Raw genomic sequence first — 27121 nt, 5'->3', positions numbered from 1 at the left:
CATTTTCATATTTATTTATCTTTTATACTTTTGAGATAAGGTCTCACTGTATAATTCAGGCTTACCTTGAACTCACTATGAGGTTCAAACTGGACTCCAACTTGGGATCTTTCTACCTCAGCCTCCTGAGTGCTGGGATTACAGGTGTGCACCACCGTACCTGGCTATGATTTTTATTTTTTAAGAGAAGTCAGACATTTGACAACTTATGCAAAAGCTTCTATTTATTACGCATCAGTAACTAATTCAAATTACAAACCTAGATGAAGCCAGGCAAAGACTAAGGGGACAAAGGGCAGGAGCAGATATGAGAACCTAGAAGCAGAGTGTTGCTCAGTTCAGGGCAAGCTGCCTTGAAAGGATCTGAGACATTTGCTCTAGACACTTGGCTCCTACAGTAAGAGGGTGTGTGAACAGAGATTAGGCCCGCTCTCTCCTTCCACTGAATCCCCGCCAGGGCTCCCTGGAGAACAAGGTCAGCCAGAACCCAGAACTAGGAGGACATGTAGTCTGCATCAGGAGGCGGGATGAAGGATGGAGCGGGAGTGCTGGATGAGAGGTTTCTAGCACACTGGGCTTGGGGGACAGTGCTGGTGTGATGGGCACATGAAACAGAGTGCTAGAACCCTAGTTTGGAAGTCAGAGAATTCTTTTTTTAACATTTTCGTAGAACTTGACCAAAAGTTAGCAGGAGGAAAGTAGGGGAGAAGCAATAAACAGAGGTTTTAAAAACAGAAGTGGGAGGGAGTGAAGATCTGGAGACTGGAAAGACCCCGATATGTGAGCATAAGGGTCCTCTAAGCTTTTCCGACTGGCTTCTCTCATCAATAAAATATTTTTGAGCACTATTTTAATATACATATATTTATTTAAAATTATCATCATTTATTACCAAAATACATATTTTAAGTATTATAATCATAGAAATGTAAAAATATGACAAATAAAAGTTTTAATATTTTTTCCTCCCAGTGAATCATCTTGGGTACTCCCTGAGGTGTTTGCACCCTATTCTGGACATCTTTGCTCTGGAGGAATCAAAAGACAAAAACAGGGATGGCGTATGGGATATGAAAGGAAATATAAGCCAAGATGAGGGGCCGGGGATTTAGCTCAGTGGCATAGTGAGGTCGTGAGTTTGATCCCCGGAACCACAAAAAAGAAAGAAAGAAAAAATTAAAAGAAAAATAGCCAAGATGAGGAAGGAGAGTCAAGGTCTCCAGGTCAAGGTCTTGTGAGTCCTATGTGGGACTCACATTAAGAGCAATGAGAAATCACTGGAAGATTGGAAGTGGGGCTAAATGATCAGCCTTATATTTTCTAAAAGATCACTTCTGGCTGCAGTGAGAGGAATGATGTAAGATCGATACGGAGAAAAAGTACAGTGGTTTAATCTGATTTCAAAAGGGTGAGATATTTAGGAGATACAATCAATAGTACTTGGAATTTGAGGCCAAAGTTCGTGAGTTGAACAATCACGTAGATGGCATCATTCAGCGGGGGAGGATCTGTGTCGCTGTCATCAGCTTCCTGTACTCCCTCAGTTCTGCCCCTCTTGCACACCGGTGGGTTTCCTCAGGTAAACCAAAACCCTAGTCAAATTTAGCCCCCCAATACTTGCCTCCTGCACCTACACAGCTGATTAAGATGGCCTGTCTCTTTGCATATATGATCATTAGCCTCAGGTAGGTCTTCCACGTTCCTGGCAAACATACTCTATTTCTAGCCTAGCAACCTTCTTACATTTGTATTTTATTTTTATTTTTATGTTTTTTGGTTCCAGGTGTTGAACTCATGACCTCGTGCTTGCCAGCCAGACGCTTACGCTGCTGAGCTAAATCCCTGGCTACACTTGTATTTTTTTTTTTTGTCTTTTTCATTTTTATCGGTACCAGGGATCGAACTCACGACCGCCTGCTTGCAAGGCAGGCGCTTATGCCGCTGAGCTAAATCCCCAGCCCCATACACTTGTATTTTTTTTTAAATTTTATTTAAGGAGAAAAAAAAAGCAGAGAAAAGGTACAAGTTATACAGATTTACAGAAAAAAATAAACAGTAGGAAATCACTAGTTAATGGATTATATATTGTCATCTTAGAAATAATTGTTCAAGTCACAGAATTAAAGCTTGTAAAGTGGACATTCCAACAGAACTGCAAACAGTTCTGTTCAATGATCCATTAAAACTCAGTGATATCATTTTCTATCTTATACACTTAAATATACATGCAGTTATATCGTTTAGAGCACTTTCTTTTCCTCTCTTTTGTACAATGACAATTACACATTTTGGGTTTTGTTGCTCCCACAGTTCTTATTACTTTTTTGGAAGGGAGTAGAACCAAATGTGACCTAACAGAACAGAGTCAATCAAATCAAAAGGGTGGACATAATAGATAATGTAAAAGCATAATACAAGGTGATCAATAATGGTTACCATAATGCCTCCCGCTATCTCTAATAGAATTGCCTATATCATCAGTTATAATAAAATTGAACAAAACAGTAAAGAACAAAACTGACAAAACCAAAACATTGGAAACATTATAGGTCTTCAAAAGTAGATAAAAGTCAACGAGAATGGGCGTCATAATGAATCTCACTATCTTCACAGCTGTTGCCTAAACTTTCAAACCTGGTACTATTACACTTGTATTTTTAAAAAAATTTTTATTAGTATGCATTTGCAGTACATAATGATTATATTTGTAGTGGGGAATTGGGACATGTCTAGAACACATCTCAGTGATTTTCATTTTGACCATCCGTTAATTCTTCTTACTAATTTCAAATACCTTCTTCCCTCTCCTCACTCATAGCTGAGGACCTTCCTTCCTACTTTGAATAAACAAAGCATTAGAAAAGAATTTCTTTGTCAGGCAGGTGGTGCATGTCTGTAATTCCAGCGCTTGGGAGGCTGAAGCAGAAGTATCACCATGAGTTCGAGGTCAGCCTGGACTACATAATGAGACTTTGTCTTAAAAAAGAAACAGAATCAAAAACAAAAAAAAGAAAGAAAAAAAAAGAATTTCTTCAATGTGTTCTCACCAAGTCTTCCTCTACCTCAATCTGTATCTGGAAATTTCTTCTTTTCTGTTCATTTGGATAAAAAATTCCTACTCCTTTCACACTCCTTTACATCCTGAATGGATTCCCTATACTTTTATGTATTCAAACACAATCCTCCAAAACTTCTTTCTTCTCTGGAGAATTATCAATTTTTTTCCATTTTTCCATGTATCATTTCCATTAGCACACACTCAGGTTATTTACCGGTTTTTAAATTTTTCCCAACAGAAATGCATACATACATTTACCAAGGGACTTGTGCTAAAATATTCACAGCAGCTGGCATGGTCCAAATATGCTCTCCAAAATTCATGTGTTGGAAACAATCTCATGTGCCACAGTATTGGCAGGTGGGACTTTTGGGGGAGGAGTTTAGATCATACAGGATCTACTTTTATGCAGGGATTAATCCCACTTTTATTATAAGAGGGTTTGGAGAGTGGGGTTTTCATTTTATTTTGCTGTCTTTTTGAGACTGGTTTCATTATGCCGTCCAGGCTGGCACTGAACTCACTTTGTAGCCTGACCTCACTTTGAGGCTGGCCTCAAACTCACAGCAATTCTCCTGTCTCAGCCCTCCAAGTGCCAGAACTACAGGCGTGTGTCACTTCATGGAGAGAGGGTTTTTCTCTTGCTCCTTTCTGCCTTCCACCATGGATGCAGCAAGGAGGCCCTCCCCAGATGCCAGTGCCTTAATCGTGGGCTTCCCAGGCTATAGAATTGTGAGAAAGAAATTTCTGTTCTTTGTAAATTACTCTGCCTCAAATATTACATGACAGCAGCACAAAACATACTCATACAGTCCCAAACCAGGAGCTACCCACATCATCAGCAGTAGAATGGGTAAATAAATTGTGATATATGTGCACACAGTGTAACAGTGAACAGCAACATTTAAAGTACATAAAAATAATACGAACTGTTTCCAAGTATGTCAAGCAAATGAATTAAGATCAATGAATGTATACTGTATGTGCCGGCAGACACAATCCATTTCTAGTCCAGTAACCCTGGCCACAGTTTTAGGTGGCTGTCTTTAAAACAAGCAAGAGCAATCTGTGATGTCAGAAGCCGCGATGGGTTACACTTCAAGTCCTGCCTCACCATCTGTTCCTGGCAGAATCCACACTGACACAACATCCAAGTGGACAGGTCACCATGGGCAGGAGTATGTGTATACCTGAACCACCCAACACTGACTGTGGCGGAGTAAGGCAAAAATTAAGGTGTTATAGAGGAAGGAGTTGGGAGGGGGAGCTCTGAGGTACTGCTAGTATCTTTTTTTGATCTTGTGGTTAAATGGTCTTTTCAGTGACCTGCATACTTAAGAGTTTTCATGCTTTTTTAAACTAATGTATGTTAAACATCAAAAAACCGTGATTGCATGCGAGCCTCACTAACCCACTTCACCTTCAGCGTCAGACTCATTCCTTGCTATGCTTTGTGTCTGGGTGGCCCCTCTAAGCCTCATGCAGTCATAGAAGGGCTGAATCTAGCATTGTGATTGGTTCATTGTGTAGCACTGGGACTGGTGGTGCGCATCTGCACCTAGGGGCTGGGAGCCGGCATACAGTAGAAGGAGGAAAAGAGGCTTGCTCTTGACTCCTTTTGCTCTGCCTGCTGTTGCTTGCTGCTGCCTGGCTACCCCAGTGCCATCCCACCCTGCCTTGCAGCTAGCTGATTATGCACTGAAACCTCCAAAAGCTGTAAGCTAAATAAACCTTTCCTTTCTTCATTTTGGGTGTCAGGTATTTTGTCTCAACAATGAGGAGAAAAGTAACCAAGACAGTCCTCAGTGGTAAAACTTTTTGAAGCAGTTGGTTCAGCTTCACTATCTCCAATTCTCCCTCATTGTCTCTTGAACTTAAGAGATATTTTTATGTAAACTCCTGCAGTATTTGGTTGTTGGCTACTACTGAGGAACTTTTAATTCTTCCGTGCTATCAACCCACCTTGTGTGTAAGTAGAGCAGGCTCCCGCAGCTACAGAAAGCCCAAGAGGCAAAGAGATGGACAGAATGGCAGCTGAAGGTCAGGAGTGCAGTGCTGAAACACTAAGACCCAAGAAGACCTGGGTGAGATGCCCATGACATCTGCTGTCATGTAATACAGGTGTGACAGGCACATCAAACATGACACGTTCAATATCATGCTTTTGATTTCCTCTGCTCAAACCTGCGCCTCGAAACCTTTCCCATTTCAATGAACATAAACTCTTCTCGTAGTTGCCAGCCCTTCAGGTATTGACTCTTTGTCATATTCCACGTTCACTTTGTCAGCAAATCCTAGCGGTCTCTACATTCTCAATTTGTCTTCTATAGGATTCCACTGTTAGCTTTCTGGTCCAAGACCAACATTGCATCGTGCCAAGATTACTCAAATGGGTTCCTAACTGGTCTCTCCTCTTCTGCCTTTGACACATGTATCATTTCAACAAACCAGCCAGAGTGAACCTGTTAAAGCATAAGCCAGATCACACCACTCCTCTGCTCCCTCCAATGGCTCCATTTCCCTCGAGGAAATGTAAAGTCCCTACTGCAGTATAAGTGGCCGCACACCACTGTCCCTGCTGTCCGTCCTCACCCCGGCTGTCTGGAGAGCACCACAGTCACTCTCACCTTGGCACCCTTATGCCTGCTGTTCCCTCTGCTCTGTCACTTTCCCCCCATGTAGGCCCCAAGAGTGTTCTCGCTTGTCAGTTCAACTACTGGCTCCTCAGGAAGGCCGCTCCTGGCCACCTTACCTAAGAACAGTGGCCTGCCATGTTTCCTATCCACCCCCACTCTCCTCTTTTCTTCTTATCACTCAACACTGCATAACATTTACTAACTTACTTTTTTCTGTCTCCCTCAGAGAAATGTAAGCTCCATAAATACAAAACTTACCATTGTTTTGTTTGTTGCTATATCCCTAGTTCCTAATATAGTACCTCTTACATACAAAGTGCTCACCAAATATTTGTTAAATGAATGATTCCATTCAATCATCGCAAGAACTCAGGTTACTGTCACCAAGAGCACACCTGGGTTTGCACCTTGTTTTTTCACATGCCGCATTCCACATGCCTTCCACATTACAATTTCTATAGTTATGAACTGTGATTGGGAAAGCTCCTGGCCAGTGTTTGCTGGACAGAAGTGCTTCATGTTAATCCTAAAACACCTTATGACTCCTCTATTATTGGATCCTCCAGGTTATTTCTAGTCCTTAACACTACATGAACATTTTTGCATTATAGTATTTCCAATACTGAACTTATTTTTATGATGGATTCCCAAAAGTCATCAACTAGCCATTGTTAAGAGACTATGATTTAATTTTACATTTTAAATGTATTTAAGAGAAGAGACCACTTTCTCAAAACCAGTGTGCCGTCCACCAAGCTTTATCACAGACTCGGTCTCCAGCCTGTCCTGGAGACGACAGTGCGTGGCAGCTAGCAGAGACACCCCTCCCTGCTGGCACCTTCTCCCCACTCCTGGGCTTTCATGAGAAGTTAGTATATTAATTCATTTGCCAAATGTTTGTCTGGTGTTTGTTATTTATAATGCATACAGGAGAACTCTTGAGTTTGATACGATATATCTGACATCACATATTACAATAAGCACTCCTAAGATTTCTACTCTTGGAGTTTGTTAAACCCCAAATCTTTACTTCTCAGTCCGGACCTCCATGTATTCCCAAGTCAGTGCTTCCAAATCTTTTACTGTCAGGTTTATGCCTTCTCCTGAAATCTATTACTCACTGATAAATCCTTATTAAATCTGGAAACGAGGGAGTTAGCATCTTTGAACATTTCTTCCCTTTGGCTCTTTTTGTTCTTGCTCATCCAGTTGGTCACAAAGTTTTCCAATATCCTAAAACATTTTTACATGCATCCCTTTCCTCCATCCTCACTGTCACTGCCTTAGCTGTGATTTTTTTTTCTGTCTTCCTTGGCTCTCATCACTCTCCAACTTCAATTTATCTTCCTTATCAAAATCAAATCATATGAATCAGTTAAGTATAAATCCCTTGACTAATGCTTTTTAAATGTCTCCCTAATATTTAAATGACAAAGTTCAAATATGCAAGAATATTCTGTGATCATGCTCTAGCCTACATCATCTGCATTATTTCTACCACTCTGTGGGAGCTCCATGTTCCAGCTCTGTGGGGTTACTTTTTTGTTTTTGTTTTGTGACACTAGGATTAAAGCCAGGCTTTCATATGTGCTTGGAAAATGCCCTACCACTCAGTTTCATCCCTATCCCAAATTACTTTTATATTTCCAAATACCCCCACACTGGTTCACACCTCCATTAACTTAAATTCTCTCTCTTTCTGGAATTCTCTTTCCTCTGTGTCCTGTGAAACATCTCCTCAAACCTTAAGACCTAGTGCAAGCCTTTTCTGCTCATCAGGTCCTTTCTGGATTCCTTGGTGGCTTATTCTGTATCAATGATTTCTTCTTTGTCTTCTCTGATGTTTATTACATATGGTTGTTTTTAAAAAGCAATAAACGAACACATGAGTAAATAAACTGAAAGAGAAGAAGAAAGGCTTCTAGAAACATGAAACTAGTGCAAAGAGGGCCGAAGAGGTCAGGAAGGCAACACTAGACAGAAGCACAGGCACTGGTTACCTCTTTTGTTGGTGACAACAGATGGGACATAAAATATTCAGAAGCCGAGTGCATCATCCTTTTGGAGAAATTTCTAATCTGCCTAAAAGGGGACTCATGACACATTTTACTTTGCCCTGTCTGTCAGATTGCAGGGCCCAAGGGAACCTAAACTGTTGGCTACAAAAATAAACCCAGCCAGAAGAGGCCCGTGTTGGAGCCTTCTTTCCAGAGATCCAGAGCAGCTGGTGCCTTTGTTTTTACTTCTGTTACCACCATCCTGGGAACTTCTTTGACACTGAACTGCTCTGCTTCCTGGGAATCATCTCCCTTCTCTCATCCGGACTGTTTTTGCTTCCTAGAAATCCTGCTGTTGATTCTGGACAAGCAAATTTTGTATGGAGGCTACATTTGTGCAAACCATAATCCACGTTCCTGCCGTTTGCACGTATGATCCCATAAGCACAGGTGATGCTGTACAAAGGTACAGCTGGGCTACTTAATGACAGATTAGGCCCAAGGAGAACATGCACAGCTGTTAGGTTCCCATCTAACAGCAAGAAAATGCCCTGTTTCTGAAATTCAGGGGGAAGAGCATGAAGATAGTTTTATTACATAACACACAAGAATCTTTGGAACTCAAGTCACCATGTACATACAGTATCAGTGTTATCACTGTACCTTTTTCTTTTGTTCTCCTCCCATAAGAGTTTAGCTACAGAATGGATTTCCCAGTTTAGCTGGTTACGCTCTCTGTACACCCATCAATTTGCCGTCTTCTCCATGCTCCTTTCTCAGAGTTACTCTCCTAGCCTAGGGCCCTGCTGAGAGTAGCAGGCGTGTAACCCACAGAGCAGTAGTTGCTTTGATTCAAAAGGAGCTCATTATTGACTGCCAGGTGATCAACACATTCTGTCTTCAAAATATGAGCTGAAACTAAGGGAAGGGAGAGGGGCCATAAAGCCAAAGGCTTATGTAGACAAGGGATGGGCAAAAACCATTCTCAGCCATGATGCATTTTTTGAATAAAACAAGTACACTAAGTCACTCTGCACAAAGAAGTAGAAAGGTGGACAGTTCATCACAAGAAGAAGAAATCCAAAACCATGAAGCCCCAGAGGAATTAAATAAGACAGAAAGAGTAACATCTTGAGACCTGGCCTTACTTCCCTGCTGTGGGTCCACAGTTTCCTGGTACTCAGTAGACCCTGTGCCCATGAGCCAATTGGGGTAAGCTTGCATTTCATGAACAGTGATGCACAGCTAAGGCCTAAAGAACCTAGATTTCTTTCAAAGGTGAGTGCTTACTATGTTCTCTGCCCTGGGCACATGGCAGATATTCACTATTTCTATTTTTGTTTACTCTTCTGAACAATTCTATGTAGCTGATATATTTACCTTATTTTATGAGGAAACTGAAGCACAGAATGGTGAAATAATTTGTTTATGGTTACTTAGTCAAAGAGGAAAAAATGCTAGAATTCCAATTCAGATCTGGTTGACTCCACTGCCAATACCTTCCCTCAATATTGCACTGCCTCTGCCAGTAAAGTCACAGTGGAAGGTCTCTGCTAGATGCTGAGTTGTTGGTAAATGAATATTATCCTACGTGAAATAAACTTTGAAAATTAAATAGAGCATGAAAACTTGACACAATACCTTACAATTTAATTTAAAATATAAATGATAAATTATTCATGGCAAACACCAAAAAGTAAATTTTAAAAGTGATCTACAACATATGCAACTTGTTTAGCCACTGTTCACGAGCACTGTGTCCGACCCTTAGGATCACCTGGAGAATTTTAAGATAACACCCAAGCCTAGTCCCATCTCAGCCCAGTTAAGGAAAAAACTCAGCACCAGTTTTCCAGATAATTCTGATGTGCAGTCAGAGATGAAAGCCACAGGCTGTAGGGAATCACAGCTGAGTCAGTCTTGGTTTGTGTGCAGGAATGAACTTGTTTGAAAAGAGACTTCAATTGATCTTATCTGTACAAAGGCAATGCAGGCTTAAGTGACTGCCAAATAATACCAACTAAAGTTTAGCAAGCATTTACTCTTTAAAATATCTTTGATACCCTATGAAGTAAGCATTTTTTACTGGCTGCGTCCTATAAATGATGAATCTGAGACTCAGAAGTACTGAAACTTCCCAGATAAGTAAAGTTGTCAAGATACAGAGATAAACCCAGTTACTTGGGCTTCAATGCAAGATGGAAAGGGGACTTGGGCCGCAGTGACTCATGAGTTTATGTGCTGGTGTGTGCAAGTGCTGGAGGTGTGTGTGTGTGTGTGTATGTGTGTGTGAAAACAAAAGACAACTGTAATACAAGAAAATGGGGGCCCAGGGACCTGGTACCAGGCTGATTCGAGGAAAAAAAAATGTCAGTCAGGGGCTCTTGGGAGAGGGTTAGAGCCACGGAGTTCTAACACTGGATGAATTATGCTGATGTATGTGTGTCTTGTAACTCCCTTATTGTAATCAGCAGGTTTCAGCTAACTCACGTGGCACTTGGGGAAATATCCACATGGGGTTTGGACAGCAAAGAAGTGCTGAGGTATCTACAGAGTCCATCCCTGAGGCCAGAGGCCAGTAGCCAAGCAAAGATAGAGTGAGGAGCCCAGCAATATACGACCAAATACAAGGCACCGCGAGGCAGAAAGGTTTCTGAGAATCATCCCCTGTCTCCAGATATAACAGAGGTAGCAGCCTCTGGTTAGAGGGCAAGCTGGACCCGGAGACAGTGGCCAGCCAATACGTCTCCTGAACCATTGCTCTTGACACACACAGACAAAATGCAGCTAGCAACGTCACTCTTAGAACTGTGTCACTCCACCCACTCCCACTGTACTCTGCAAACTGCTCACATAGGAGAGGAAGCATCCTTGGGCCTTGGGAAAGTGGGATGGGGCGTAGCTTGGTGTAGCAGCACACGTCCTGCTAATGTCACTTTACTTGCTTCCTTGATCGGGGCTCCTAACCTGCCCTGGTTAGGTTTCAGTACCGCAGCAGCCAATGGCTCTTGGAAAGTGAGGTCTTACCTTTGGTTAGAGAGTGAATCCCGAGCTTGACTTGGGAAAAGTTTCCACTTCCGATTTCCCCTCGAATTCGGTAGAACCCAATCCGTTTCCCCAGCGTGATCTCTCTCACCACCTTCTCATCCTGGGACATGTCTTGTGTCAGCTTCTCAAAGGGCGTCAGCTGGCGGGGCTCTTCCTCGCCCTCCTTGCCGCACTCAGTCTGACAGCTGCTTTCCACACTGTCGCGCCGGTCCCACTTGGCATAGTGGGGGTTCACCAGACCACCTCCATTCACGCACACGGCCGTCATCGTCCACACAGGCTCACGTCTCCATCTCAGCCAGAGCCACCGAAGGGGGCTGTTATAGAAGAGGCTCAGGCCCTAGGGCGACAGATGCGAGCCGAGGTGTGCCAGAGCCCTGTGTCTGCACAGAGGTCCTGCAGGCTGGGCAAAAACTCGCTGCCAGGCAGCCTCCTTCCTTGTGTCGGTGAGCAGCGACAGAGACTGCCTAGCCCAGCATAAAGCTGCTGGTGTCACTGAATGACCGTCCTCTTTTCCTTCACCTTGAACTTCTAAGCTCTGACTGTACCATTAGACACACATCCAGTTACCATAGGACTCCCAAATAGAACTCCAGGAACTCTCTGACCCAATGTTCTGTGGTAGCTGGCTGGCTCCAGGATAAAGGCTCTAGCTTGCTATTTCAGTTGGTGGCCAGGAAATCTTGCATGCTGATGTATAAGCAGGTCCCCAAGTCCCTGCAGCAGGTGCTTATCTCTGACAGTCTTCATTTTGTGTTTCACTTGCTGTCAAGGCATAGAAACCAGGAGACAATACTCTGAACCCCAGGAAAGAAAAGTCTTGCAAATCAGCCTTTGGTCACATGGGCAGCCAGAGAAAGATCAAATCCCTGCAAGGGCAGTGGCTGGCCTTTATTTAGAATAGCCTTTCTCTAAGCAATGAGCTGTCTCAAAAATTTGATAGGTGCTGGATCATCCTAAGAACAAAGAGTAAAAAAAGGATTAGTCTATGCTAATGTATTGTGCATAAGATTTATGGTGAATGTGATACTTTTTTGTAAAGATTTATCTAAATGACATTCAACAAATTTATGACTCATATCATTGGTAGATGCTTGATTACATATGATTTGGAAAGAACAAAAATGTACATATACTTATCCTTCAATCTATATTTTAACAAAACCCTTAGGTCTATAAATTTTTCCAGTTAAACAGTTTTTCTGTTTCCTGAAATATAGAAAAATAAGCAAACTGTGTTGAATTGCTTCAAAATCAGTTTTAAAAAATATATATCCAATGATAATAATACAGATTCTCCACTAATTTTCAAAAAAATTTTTATATTTATTCAAAAAGTAGTCACATCTCCTTTAATGCCTTAATGCTCTTGTACTATTTTCCTGCACTCCTCGCTTCCATTTCTTCTGTGTTCTTGCATGACAAAGGCTAATTTCTCACCTGGACTTATCACTACCTCTAGTTGGATGTCAACCTCTACGTTCAACACTTTAGTTTCAGGATGGGGAAATGGAGGGCAAACAGGTCTACATCATCATCATTTATAAGAAATACTGCCCCGTTAGAACGCCTTCCCTGCCCTTGTCTTGCAGAAATGATCTGGATCTGTTTCTCTGTGCTGCCCCCGACCCCCTGAACCTTCTGCATTTTCTTAAACGTCTCCATGAAGGTGGGAACTGGCTTTAATTCATCTGCACATCCAGGTCCCTTGTCTCTCCCTCAGCATGGGCTGTGATGTCTTGCATACATTGTTTTCACTAAATGTGGGTTGAACTTGATTTTTGGGGTGGAGCATTTTTGAGCCCAAATTTCCTTTGAAATGTGGATTTCCAACTCTCCTTGATGATATCACACCATTAAAGTTAAGAACAGGTTTACTTGTGTTATTATTATGGGTAGGTGTGGGGTTGCCAAACAAATGTAACTAAGGAAAGATAACAGGAGGTTGATACCCAGGACTATTTCTACTTCTGGATACAGGAAGAAAATGGAAAGAAGGATGAAGGACACAGGGTTAAATACGGGCCATGGGCTGGGGATGTGGCTCAGGAGTAGAGTTTGTGCCTTGCGTGCACAAGGCCCTAAGTTCGATTCCCAGCACTCCCTACCACTACCCACACACATATAAAATAAATAGGGGCCAGGTGGTAGTAACTAAAGAGTAGAGATCAGTCTTATTAGGATGTTTAAAATATACTGTTTTCAGATAAAAGATCCTTAATTAGTTGAAGAAATCTGAGTCACTAATTAATAATTGCTCTGGAGTCACAGAGTCCATGGGTAGTCTCAGAAAATCTACCACCTTATCCCCAAGAAAAAGCACAGCCACACGATGTGGATCCAGTTTTCAATGGTTCACAGACACTTTGAAGCCCATCTCAGGCTAAGAATCTCTGTGAAATGTTCAGTGACACTGGCTGATCTCAGGCTCCTGGCAGAAAAGAGACACTGCAGCACAGGAGAGCTAGAAGAGGAGGAATCAATGGTAATTGTGAAAGAAACTTTCACCTGTGTGAAAGAGAGCACAGACTGCATTCAGATGCAGAGCTTGATCTCCTCACATTGTAGTGGACCACGGAGAACTTCTTGGTGCTGTGTTCTTTCAGAGTGCCTCACACTATGCTGTCCTTGTCACTCACTTATTTGTACTCCAACTAAATAAGCAATGGTGGGCAGGACCCTGTGCTTTTTAATTCTTTTGTCTCTTAGAGTACTACACAAAGCCCAGTACTTCTTAGATAAAAGTTTATTAAAGGAAAGAATTAACAACAATTTATCCACTATTACATGCAGATACGATTTAGGAGAGGTAAATATTGTTATTTGTAAACTAATAACACCATACCAACATTTAATTATCTCAGAAAACTCACATTTCCTAGGCTGAGCTACCCTTTACTAGCTGTTATAATCCCTGGCCCCACATTCGAATGTAGGAGAAAACTTAATCTGAATTCCACCATCTAGCTGGGTGTGTAGCTCAGTGGTTGTGTGCTTGCTTAGCATGCATAAGGCCTTGGGTTCAAGACCCACTACCACATACCAATCAACCAAACAGTCAATCAAACTTCAAGAAAGATACAAAATAATTAGACAAACAAATTCCACCAACTGACTGAGAATCCATGTCCTTGGCCTCAGCAATTCGACACCTAGAATTTATGTTGCACACACATATGCGCAGATATATGTATTTCTGACACAAAAGGTAGATATTTACTGCCACATTTCTTTAGCTAGAAAGTTTAAATGACCATCAGTCAGGAATTAGTAAATATCATCCACACACAAATGGATACAAATGTATACATGATGGATTACCATGCGCTCATGAAAAAGAATATTTTGAGTATTATAACACATCTTTCTCTCTTATTCTTTCATTGTTCTGAGTTTATAATTTTTCTCCTCCTGTTCTATTTCCTCTTTCCCAGGGGAATGACGTATCAGTAATGACAATAGTAAACTCTGTTCCTTTAACCAGAAGTTCCTAATTATCTTTTGGTTTGAAAAGTAACCAGTTAGAATCAAGTGTGCTAATTTCTCTGTACAGCCAAAGCAATTTTATTGTTACCAACTATAGAAGGGTGTAATACATTACATATTTTAACAGTTTTCCTTTTCAGATAAATACATGCTTGTAAGGAAAATGTAAATCACACAGAAGAGTAAATAGTGAAAAGTATACCTTTCTTTCATTCCATTCTCTGCCAACACGTAACCCTCTGCTAATGGTAATGGTTTCTTAGACACACCCTCTTCCTTCACACACTTCTGATGTCCCCTTATATCCATTCATCCTGCATGGACTGCATGCTGCCAGTGTCACGCTCACAGAAGGAGCTCCAGCCGGACCTGAGTGCCTTCCCCATAGGACGAATGCCTGCACAGGAGGCACCGGATACCAGATGGAGGCTCAAACAGAAAGTAACTGTGTCCATTCAAAAGCACCACCACCACATCCAGAAGGGACTTAAAGTAAACAGAAGCGATAAGCAGAAGATAAAGCATCTGTAAAACTAGGAAATGATGCTAAACAACTAGAAAAAATCACAAGTCAAAAACAAGTCAGATGGGAAAGAGCTCTCCTGAAAACCACTTACTTGAAGACTTGTTTCTAAAAATTTAGACGAGATGGACAATAAAGAAAACACAAGAAAACCAGGTAATCAATTTACAAAGCCCGATGTCTAATTATCAGAATTCCCAGGCATCGTTATATTCTCAGTAATGGAAAACACATGGCTTCTATTGTACTCCAATTGCTAACAAATTTCAGAAATTTCAAAAACAGTAACGAATGAGGGAAAACTCTGGATTTCCACACATTCTAACAGAATTAAAAATTAAAGACAAAGGACTAGGAGGGTAGTTTGGTGGTAAAATACTTGGCTAGCATGTGTGAGGCTTTGGGTTCAACCTTTAGCACTGAAAAAAACTTATTATAAGAAAAAAGCCCAACAGGAAAGAAATCCTATATAGGTTTGTGTGTCTATGAGTGTATACATACTCATTTTGCAAAACATTTTTTTCTGTAGACTTTTCTTAGACATCTGGAAATAGAAATCCTAATGATAGGTTATGGGATTACTAAAAATAGTATATTTTGATTAATTTTTAGTAGTGCCCTCACAATATTACACTATATCATGTTTAAAAAATAAGCAAATAATGGAAGTTATGACACACCGAATTGCAGATGGGTTTGCCCTTCCTCAGATGCACTGGAGCTCTCATTGTTGCTTTCACCTTTCACCCTTTTGACTTTGACCAATTTTTTTTTTTTTTACTTTGACCACTTTTTATGGACACTAATGAGAGCTTGGAAAGCCAATGAGACAAAAATATGGAGATGCCATGGGAGATCAAAGTCTCTGGAGGAGGCAGAATGGTCCTTAATTATTAGCTTACTGCTGCTGCATAGCAATGCATTAAATAAGATTAAAGCAAGCAGAGCTTACTTGGTAATTTATTTTCTGGACATGCAACCCACTGTGAAAATAATATCAAAGGAAACCATCTTGCCTTTGTTCTCTTTGTCTAAGTTTAAGTTGCATAACTTCTGGGTAAGCTTTCAGACAACCTCTTCACTGGCTGGCAAGGCCAGGTACTGGCTTGCTTGGAGTAAAGTCTGGGTCGTTTCCATGTGTAGCACGGATACTCAGTGATAGCCTAACCTGGCTGTAATCCTTCTCTAACGTGGTGCATTCTGGGGTGAACCTTTAGCAAACATCTTCATTTGAAAGAGTTTATTCTAGCATTTAGAAATCATTTGCACCTTCCAGCTTTTGGTCTGAATTAATTCCTTCTTTACACACGTCAAAGACCAGCAGGCTACAGTGGGAATAATCTGAAGCAACAGAAAGTCAGTGAGTGCTAGCAGCGCTGCTCTCTATCATGACCTCTCCCTGACTAGTTATTACAGGCGGCTTTCCCCAGCCACCAGGAACACATCTCCTCGAATTCACTCACAATCCTCATCCTCTGCCAGTCATGCCCCGCTAGCAGGCTTGCATCAGCTTTTCCCATGTCAAGCTCTACTACACTAGAGGAACCTGTGATCATCAGGGCCACAGACTCAAAGGCCTAGAATTTACGCAGGTGTTCTGCCTGGCTGGCCCAGGGCAGCATCCATGCCCAGTACCGATGAGCTACCTTTGCACAGCGCTAGCCAGGGTAGCCATGCTGGAATACAGGCTTACTCCTGTCAGATTCTGCAGTTCTTCAAAAGAAACTGGTGGTCAAGAATTTTTGGGTAGGGGATGGGGATTTAGCTCAGAGGCATAAGCGCCTACCTTGCAAGTGCGTGGTCATGAGTTCGATCCCCAATACCAATTTAAAAAAAAAAGATTTTTGGGTAGGCCAAGGGTGGTGGCATATGCCTGTAAACCCAGCACCTGGGAGGCTGAGACAGGAAGCCTGCTGTGAGTTTGAGGCCATGCTGGGCTGCTTAGTGAGTTCACGGCCTGAACTGTGTGGTGAGACCCTATCTTAAGAAACCAAAAAAAAAAAAAAACAAAATTTTTTTTTTTTGGTAAACTCAGTCTTTCACCCCCAGCCCCAGGATTGAGGGTAGAACCCAGGAGCCACTGATGTACATTTTCTCCCCTTTTATTGTACTTTGAGACAGGGTCTTACTAAATTGCTGAGGTGTTTCCAAGTTGCCATCTTCCTACCTCAGCCTCCTTAGTAGTTGGGAATATAGCCATGTGCCATCATGCCCAGAAACTGTCTCAATCTTTTTTTTTTTTTTTAAAATCGGTACCAGGGATTGAACTCACGACTGCCTGCTTGCAAGGCAGGTACTTATGCCATTGAGCTAAATCCCGAGCCCCAACTGTCCCAATCTTTAAAATACACATTAAATATTTTTAAAACATTGTGAGACTAAATTTTCAGGCTAGATTTGGCCTTCACATTCCAATGTACAGACTACAGTTTACAGGAGCATAATTCAAAAAAGGTGTGTGGGCAGGGGGCAAACCACAGGTTCAGTCAAATAGATCCAGGAATGCTCTGCACTGGGCCCCTCTCTGGTGTTTGCATTGCCGCCCTGTGGTCTTGTGGTGTTTAAGACACATAAGCAAATACACAAAAGTCTATTTCATTCAGTGTTCCCCGAGTTTATGTGACTAGTTCATTCACTCTTACAGGATACCTGCTGTTGCTGGCATTTTTCTTACATCTCTGACCTCAGAGTCTGAGAAAGCTACAAAATATTAAACTAACTGTCATTTAGATGTCTGTAAGAATTTGGGCCCCAATGGGATGACTATAAAAACAATTCATAGAGAATAAAATAGAAAACAGATCCATTGAATTTAATTGAATCTACAGATACAGCAGATTGGCTGGCAACCTCCTGTATCCCTGGGTCTGGGATGATTGCAGCAATTGTTAGAGATTAGGTATATTTATTTAATTAATTATTATTATTATTTCTTTTTGAGACAAAGTCTCACTATACAATTCAGACTGGCCCTGAGCTCACTTTGTAGCCCAGGCTGGTCTCAAACTCGCAACAATCCTCCTGCCTCAGTATCGTGAGTGCTGGGATTACAGACGTGAGCCACCATGCCTGGCATTAGGTATCTTTTAAATTTGGGAGGATTCATGTTAGTAATGTTTAAAAGACTCAAATTACACAATCCTAATATTTTTTTTGATAACTTTGTGCAAAATTGGTATTTTAATGTACTTGTTATGTGAAGAGGATTTCACATAATGAAGTAACAAAATAGCTTTGTGATTCTAACTTAAAATGAAGAATTGAGCGGTGCCTTCTCAGAGCAGCAAGTGCCCGTCGGTCTGTGATTTTAAGTTTAAATTGTAATATTTAAGATAATCTTCAAGCATATTTAAGAGAGTTTAAATTTTACACTGTTTATATATTTAGTCATATTTACAACAAATACAGATATTTTTGCTAAATAAAACCATTTAAAAGGAAATGACCCCTGATTGACATGTTTGAAATTTTGTTGTTTTTCTTCCTCTACTTTTTTTCTTTTTTATCCTTGAATAAAATGGATTTGAGGAAAAATGAAATAAAATTAAAATACAGTTTAAAGTGCTTAAAAGGGTTTCATTAGGTTTTGAACAGGATCAAATGTTAATATTTTAAAAATGATTGTTAGGGCAGGGGATTTAGCTTAGCAGTTCAAGTGCTTGCTTGATAAGTGTGAGGTCGTGAGTTCCATCCTTAGTATCAAAAAAAAAAAAAAGACTGCTAGATGAAATAATGTATCTGGAATTTGCTTCAAACCAGGAGTGGAGGGAGTGATGAGAATTTAAATGAAACAAAACTAGAAATGAGTTAGTAATTTCTAAAGCCGGGTAGACACATAATAGCTTATAACATTGTTAGTGTCACTTTGTAGATGTTTAAAATTTGATAATACAATTTGTAAAATAATTGTTAAAATTTGCTTCATTAAAAATATATTTGTCATAAAGTACAATATATGTACCATTGTTGTCCCCAGTTGCTGTGTTTTAAAATTCTTTGTAGCTTTTTTCTTCTTCCTTTTTCTTTCTTTTATCTTTGAAATAGAAGGATTTCATTTTAAAATGCTAGGCATTTTGTAACTGGAGATGGTGGCTGCTAGATGCATGCAGATCCGACTAAATGAATAATATGATATGACAGCCCTGAAAAGCGAGACTCTGTCATTCCCTTTTTATAGATTAAAAAACATAAACAAGCCAACAAAAAACAAATCTAAGAACAAATGAAGTTAAGAGATTTGTCCTTCTTTTTTTGACTGTAAGCTCCCAAAAGGTGAAGAGTATGTGTTGAGTGTGTGTTCACCTTAGGACATGTGAAACAAAGAATTCCAAACACATAAGGAAGAGAACAGAGCCATGTCGCCCTGCATATATACAAGAACTCAAGTCCATCCTCATAAGTATTTTAATTTCATTTATAATTCATTTCCAAAACATAAATATTCCCACCTTCTATGAGCAGCTGTTTGTCTCCTAATAAGCACTGGCATTAAAGATATTGAATGGAGTCTCACAAGCAGGTAGTCCTGAGCAAAAAAATAAAACATATTCTTCGTCTCCTTAGAAATAAGTAATTTAGGAAGCAGAGTGCAAATATTCATGCCTATCGGCAACTCATGTATTAAAAGTATCTGAGGGTCTTAAATTCTGGTCATGGGCTGAGAGCAGAAGTGATCAAGGCAACTTCCAGACTGTTGCCTTAAAAGAAAACAGGAAAAGGGGCGGGGAAGAAACGTCCCCTTTCTTCTCATATTCATGCTGCTTGGAAAGTGCATACAGCGATAGAAATAACGGTCTTAGGTCCAGACACAAGCCACACACTGAAGGAGCCCGGGCCCTCTGTTGTCACCTCACCCCATCAGTCCTGACTGCTCCCTTGTAGAGGGTGATGTGAGAGAAGGAAGATTCTGCTGTGGTTTGAATCCTGAATGCCTCCCACAGGAGCCCTGTACTAATGGCTCAGTTGCCAGCCTGTGGCTGGCTCCACTGGTGGAACCTGAGGACGGAGGGAGGGTCCGCAGGAGCACAGCCACAGCAGGCAGTGGGGCCACAGCCCCTGCCTCTCTTTTTGCTTCCCAGGCACCATGATGTGAACAGGCTTCTTTGCCATGCACTACCAGCAGGATGTGCCACGGGCCAAAAACAACACGGCCAAGTGACCTCTGAAACTGTGAGCCGGAATAAACTTCTCCTCCCACTAAGCTGTTTTCCCAGGTATTTAATCACAGAGACAGAAAGCTGACTAACACGGATCCTGTTTCCTTCAAGCAACCTAGTGTTTACACATGGCAGTTTGCATTTCTTACTTCAAATGTTTCTGCATTATTTGAATGTTTTGCAGAATCTCTAAGTAGATATCCATATCTATAATAAATAGATATAGGCACACAGCATAGTGGGGCAGAGAGGATAGTAGTTACAGAAATGTGAGTTTGGTTTTCTATACTTCCAAATTTTTAAAATTATTAATCCTTTCATGGAAATCAAATTTACAGATCTTTATTGAGGACTGGTCATGTGAAAAAAAACCTAGAAGAATATCACATTTACTTATGAGTATGAATGAATTTCAAGAAAACAATACCATGCGTATGTTCCAGTTAATATAATTAACCTCAATTTCATTGGTGTGAAGTTGGTGTGTGTGTGTGTGTGTGTGTGTGTGTGTGTGTGTGTGTGTGTTTGAACTGGATTTCACTATGCAGTTCAGGCTGGACTTGAACTTATTTTGTAGCCCTGGCTGGCCTCAAACTTGAAACAGTCCTCCTGCCTGAGCCTCCCAAATGCTGGGATTACAAGTATGCGCCACCATCCCTGGCCTTTGAAGTTTTATTTGTACTTGGTAAATGTGTTTTGCTTTATAATTCTATACAAGATTTAAGAAAAAGAAATTTGAACAGAGTTCTAGACTTTTATATTTTTCAGTATCTTTACTATAAAGTTAATATTTATTTATAATAAAATTATTTCAGCTCCAAGCAGAATATTGTATTCCTTTAAAAATTATCAATAATGATACAAGTTTGAGAAGGCCTGCTTTTAAGGGAAATTCTCCCAAATCAAACAGCTAAATGAAGCTGTTTAAGTAAGTGCTGAGCTAGCATCAGAACCAGGTCAGGGGCTTAGCTTTCCCTTTAAATGTCTGTACGACCTTGACCAAGTCCTATTACCTCTCTGAACATCAGTGTTGTTACTGGCACGGGGGAATACTGAACTCCATGACGCTTTTAGATCTTCTGGGAATCTGAATTTAATAATATGAGGTAAATTCCTAAACATTTGTGGGAAAAAATATCTGAAGTTCCGGACTTCCGGACTATGGTCACACCCACTCAGGTGAGATTTTTAAAAATTTGTAAGGCTAATTGGACATGCTGAGATATTATCACCCAATTCTCTTTTTCTTATCATGAACAACTTAGAGTCAGATATAAAAATGTTCAACTAGAAATGTTAGCACAACTGTTGACATGGAGGGTGGGGTTCAGGAGAGTTTTGCACACAATTTTATCTTCATCTATTTCCCAATTCAAGAAATATTATGCACTCTCCTCTATCACTGTTACTTCTCAGGAAGCTTCCTCCACCCACCATGAGCCATGTGCAGTTCTATTTTGTACTTGCAACATTTGTGGCTAGTTGTGTGATTTTTCTCCACCACTTTGTAAAATTAAGACTTACATGTAAGGCTGTCTCATCAGACTGTAACGCTTTTTAAGGGCAGTGATCATGTTTGACTTAAATTATATTCTCAGGAGACCTGATAAGCCAGACAGTATTTAAGGATAGAGAAATAGGTCAACAGGTCAGAACAGAGTCCAGAAATTGACCTGCACATGGATATTCAAATTATTTTCAACCAAGGTACTAAACTAATTTGATAGATAAAGGAAGTATTTTTTAACAAATAATAGTGAATTGACCAGATATCTTCGTCAGTAAGAACTGAACCTTAATCTTTATGTCAGACCATGCAAAATATTAATTTGAGATAATAGACTTAAATGTAAAACCTATGTAAAGGTTTTAGAAGTATACATAAGTAGATCTTGAAGGAGGTCAAAATTTTATTCTATTTTATTTTTCTACTTTAAAGAGAACAACACAAAACAGAACAAAGCAGATTGGAACAATACAATGCAAGCAACAAAGGATTTCAAAACAAGACAATAGGAAAATCAACAATGGCTACCATAAAGTCCCTTGTTCTCTTCAAAATAGCTGTCTATACCTTCACACATATTGAAATCAAATAATAGAAAACAGACTAAAACCAATTAAAACAAAGAATAAAATCATTATTGGACTTCAAAACAAGATGACAGAAAATCAGCAAGGCTACCATGATATCTTGTTTTCTTCAGAGTAGTTGTTCATAGCTTCACATGTAATAACATCAATTCTTGTAAATTCTTCATGAGAAGTTCTAGGCATGTAAATACATTGTACATCTATCCTTTTCATATTAGAGGGAAAAACAAAACAAAATATAAGAAAAACTGGAAAGAAAAGAGACAAATAATAACAAAGAGCTCAAAACAATAATATAGGCCTTCAAAACAAGGTGGTAGGAACATAACTAAGGTTATTTTGCTTAGTTATGTTCAAAGGAGTTACTTAGATTACCAGATATAAGCATGCAAAATTGATCTCATCCTATGACTATTGGCTGTTTTGTTTCAATAACTAATGGAATTCATAGTTCAATCATCTTAGATATCTTAACTGTATATATACAAGTTTATATCTTTTCTCTTTTCCCTTTCTTCTTTTTTCTGTATTCTCATCTGAGTTATTTTCTCCCCTTTGAGCAATTTCTTACCCTTTCACAATGTTCACTGTAGATTTTGTATCTTATGAACTCTTTCACTTCCTTATACTAGGGAGAAAATATGGCACTTACACATGTGAATTTGATTTATTTCTCTTATGAGTATGGTCTTATGTTGTATCCATTTACCTAATAAGCCTCAATGTGATGCTTCTTTATAGTTGAGTATTACTCCATTGGATAAAAATACCACATCTTCTTTATTCATCCCTCAGTTGAGGGGCATTTCAGTTGTTTCCAAAATTTGGCTATTACAAATTGTGCTGCTATAAATATGAGTGCACATATATCGCTGTGGTATGTTTTTATTTCTTCTGGGAATATGCTCAGAAGGGGAACAGCTGGGTAAAATGAGACTTCAAATCCCAGCTTTTGAGGAAACTCTAGACTGATTTTCACAGTGGTTGCCCAGTCTACATTCCTACCACCAATGCAGAAGAGTTCCTTTTTCCCCACAGCCTCTCCAGCATTTGTTATTGGGGGTTTTCTTGATTGAGGCCATTGTTTCTGGAGTGAGATGGAAGCTCAGTGATGTTTTAATTTGCATTTCTTGAATGATCAATGATGCTGAACATTTTTTTCATATATTTATTTGCCATTTGTATTTCTCCATCTGAGAAGTGTGTATTTATCTCAGATGCCGATTTTTAGATTGGGTCTTTGAATTTCAGATCTTTGAATTTTAATTCTTTATATGTTGTAGATAGAACTCCGTTGTCTGAGGGGCAGTCAACTAAGATTTTTTTTCCCCCAATTTGTGGATTTTTTTTTCACTCTGTTGGAGATTTTTTGACATGCAAAAACTTTTTAATAAGACAACATCCCAATTATAGATTCTGGGAAGTATTTCCATGCAGTTGCATTTTTGTTCATGAACTCTTTGCCTACTCGTATGTCTGCAAGATTTCTACTTACTTTGTCTTCCAGCAGATTTAGTGTTTCTGTTTTAGTATTTGGACCTTTGATCTATTTTGACTTTTGTTTAGTGCATAGTGATAGGCATGGATCTAGTTTTAGTTTTCAGTATATGAAGAGCTAGTTTTTCCAGCACCATTTATTAAACAGACTATCTTTCTTCCAGTGAACATATTTGTTAAAGATAAAGTGGCTGAGTGTGTTTGTAGTTGCGGTCATATCTTCTAATCTAGTCCATTAATCTTCAAGTCTGTTTTTATCCCAGTACTGTGTTGATTTTATCACAGTAGCTTTGTAGTATTCAAGTCAGGGATTGTGATGCTTCCTGCCTTGCCTTTGCTGCCCAGAATTGCCTTTGCCATTCTAGGTCTTTTCTGCATTCAGATGAATTTTAGGAAAGATTTCTCTAGATCTGTGAGGTATGTTAGTGGTATTTTGATAGGAATCGCTTTAAATCTGTATAACAATTTGGGAGAATGGCCATTTTCACAATGTTTGTTCTTCCTATCCCTGAACAAGGAATTTTTTTCTATTTTCTGAGATCCTCTTCAATTTTTGTTTTCAGAGAATTGTAATTTTCACTGAATAGATCTTTTACTTCATTTGTTAGATTGATTTCTAAGAATTTCATTTTTTGGATGCTATTGTTAAGGGTGTGATTTCTCTTTCAGTGAGTTTGTTGTTTGTGTACAGGAATGCTATTGATTTTTGAATGTTGACTTTATATCCAGTTGCATTACTGAATTTGGTTATTACATCTAGAAACCTTTCAATGGAGTTTTGGGGGTCTTCTATGCAGAGTATCACGTCATCAGCAAATGATAATTTAACTTTTTCCTTTCCTATCCTTATTCCTTTTATTTCTCTCTCTTGTCTAATTGTGCTGGCTAATGTTTCCAGAACTATATTGAAGAGGAGTGGTGATAATGGATATCCTTGTCTTGTTCCTGATTTTAGAGTGAAAGCTTCCAGTTTTTGACCATTTAATATGATGCTGGATGTTGCTTTGTCATAGATGGCTTTTATCAGATTCAGTTAAAGACCTTCTATTCTGATTTTCCATAGAGTTCTTATCATGAGTGAGTGTTGAGCTTTATCAAAAGCTTTTTTTTTTCTTTTTTCTTTTTGAGACAGGGTCTCTCTATGCAGTTCAGGCTGGCCTTGAGCTCACTTTGTAGCCTACGCTGGTCTGGAACTCGCAACGATCCTCCTGTCTCAGCCTTTCGAGTGCTGGGATTATAGGCGTAAGCCACCATGCCACCAGGCTCTATCAAAAGCTTTTTCTGCATCTATCAAAATGACCAAGTGATTCCTATCTTTGGCTTTATTGATATGATGTATTATGTTTATTGATTTGCACATATTGAATCATCCCTGTATTCCTGGGATGAATCTCACTTGGTCGTGGTGTATAATCTTCTTGATGACTTGCTGCATTCTGTTTGTCAGTATTTTATTGAGGATTTTTGAATCTGTGTTCATTAGGGAGATTGGCCCGTGTTTCTCATTTTTGGTTGGGTTCTTTTCTGGTTTTGGTATTAGGGTAATACTTGCTTCCAGGAATAAGCCAGGAAAAAAAACTGCTTCCTTTTCAATTTCACTGAAGAGTTTGAGGCATGTTGGACTTAAGTCTTCCTTGAATTTCTTGTATAATTCAGAAGTGAATCCTTGAGGACCCAAGTTTTTTTTTTATTGGTAAGGTTCTAACTACATTTTCAATTTTATTAACTGAAATTGAGTTATTCAATAGTTTTACATCTTCTTGATCCAACTTTGATAATTCATATGTGTTTAGGACTCTGTCCATTTCTTCTGTGTCATCAAACCTATGAAAGTAAAGGTTTTCAAAGTACACACTGATGATCTTCTGTATTTCCACAAGATCTATAGCGATTTCACCCCTTTCATTCCTTATTGCATAAATTTGAGGTGCGTCTTTCCTGGTTAAAGTAAGGTTGGATAGGGGCTTATCAATTTTATTTATTCTTTCAAAGAACCAACTCTTTGACTCATTGATTCTTTGTGTTGTTTTCTTAGTCTCTATTGCACTGATTTCTGCTCAGACCTTTAGAATTTCCTCCCTTCTTTGGGCTTTGGGCTTGACTTGCTTTTCTTTTTCTAGATGTTTGAGGTGTAGCATCAGGTTGTTTGTGTTCATTCTGCTTTCCTGATGTGGGAGTTCACTGCAATGAATATCACTGTGTTGTCAGCTTGTTTTTTGTTTGCACCTATCAATCTTACATTGTTTTTCTTTGCATCACCTGGCAACTATTGAATTGTTATTACCTGATTCCTTGTTATTCTTATAAGATCTTTCCTTTCTTGTTCACTAGCTGCAATCTTGTCTTTGAGGTCTGAAAGTCTATCTTCACCTTCATTGAGGCAGTTTTGTTAGCTTTTGATGGAATTTTTGATTTCTTGGATATCTCCTTCAATCTGTTTCATGCATCCTATTTCTTTCTTATATTGTTCATCCAAGGCTTCCATCTTTTTGTAGTGCTCCTCAATTTTTAAACTATGTCTTCTTTAGATGTGTTCAGCATTTCTTTTATTACATTTATCATTTCTTCTTTTACCTGGGAGATTATTTCTGATCTGAATTCCTTTACAGCTCATGGAATTGTTTCTTTATTTCAGTTGCTATCATTTCAGAAGTTCAGGTGTATGGATTACCCTTTCTTCTGTGTCCCTGCCTCCTAGACTTATCTGGCATGGGCTGGAGGTCTGAGATTGCATTTTGCTCTTTTGTTTTGTAATTTCCTATATTCCCCTGGAGAAGCCAAATGCAAGGTCGGCTGCCTCCTCGGCTGAAGATGTCAGTCTGTACTGCAGGGAGTTTCCACAGTTGAGTGGGGGTCGTTAGTCAGGCCTTCCCAGGTCCCTAGTGACACTTGAAGGCTCCCCAGTTCGGGATACTATGCTGGGCAGACCTTCAGCACATCTCACGAGGCACTCCGAGGCTCCCTGGCTGCTTGAGGTTGCTGGGCAGGACTCCACCAGGTTCTGAGTGATGTACCAAGACTGGACATCTAGACGGAGTACACTGTGCAGGCCTTCAGCTCATGCTACATGGTGCACCAAAGCTCCCCAGCTGCTTGGGTTGCTGGGGTGGGGCCCTACCAGGTTCCAGGTGAGGTGCCCAGCTTGCACGGCTATATCTAGTTTACTGTGCACCCGTCAGGTCAAAGATTTTAGACTAAATCCAAAAAGCACAAGAAATAAAAGGAAAAAATTAACGAGTTTGACTTTATCAGACTTAAAAATTTCTGTGCATCAAAAACCTGGACATAATGGTATATGTCGGTAATGACTGCTACTGTAGAGACTGAGGTAGGAGAATCTCAAATCCAAGGCCTGCCTAGAAAAATCAGTTTATGTCTCAAAAAAGAAAATAAAAGGGCTGAGAATGCGGCTCAATGGTAGACCACTTGTCCCACATTCCCACATGCAAGGGGCCTGAGATTCAATCCTCAGAACTGCAAAGGCAAGATAATATTTTAAAAAGATACCATTAAGAAAACCAATAGTAAATTACAGAACAGACTATATATCAAAGCCTCCAATAGCTAGCACACAATAAGTGCTCAATGAAAGATTTGCTGAACAATTGTATAAAATGCCTGGCTCT

The 27121-nt window shown here is 39.8% G+C and overlaps 1 protein-coding gene across 2 annotated transcripts in view; it reads right to left on the bottom strand.

Moving 5' to 3' along the window:
* Nucleotides 1–27121, bottom strand: part of Nim1k (NIM1 serine/threonine protein kinase) — a 59482-nt gene that overhangs the window by 6875 nt on the left and 25486 nt on the right. For both annotated transcript variants that reach the window (XM_063258123.1, XM_003470199.5), the window contains exon 2: nucleotides 10719–11695. In XM_063258123.1, coding sequence (XP_063114193.1) covers nucleotides 10719–11007 — 289 coding nt within the window. In that variant the 5' untranslated portion in view covers nucleotides 11008–11695. The remainder of the gene's footprint in view (nucleotides 1–10718; nucleotides 11696–27121) is intronic.

The sequence above is a fragment of the Cavia porcellus genome, unplaced genomic scaffold (genome assembly GCF_034190915.1).
Source record: "Cavia porcellus strain 051 isolate PalLab524CR breed Dunkin Hartley unplaced genomic scaffold, mCavPor4.1 scaffold_11, whole genome shotgun sequence".
Lineage (NCBI taxonomy): Eukaryota > Metazoa > Chordata > Mammalia > Rodentia > Caviidae > Cavia > Cavia porcellus.
This window is presented reverse-complemented; position numbering and strand designations above follow the sequence as displayed.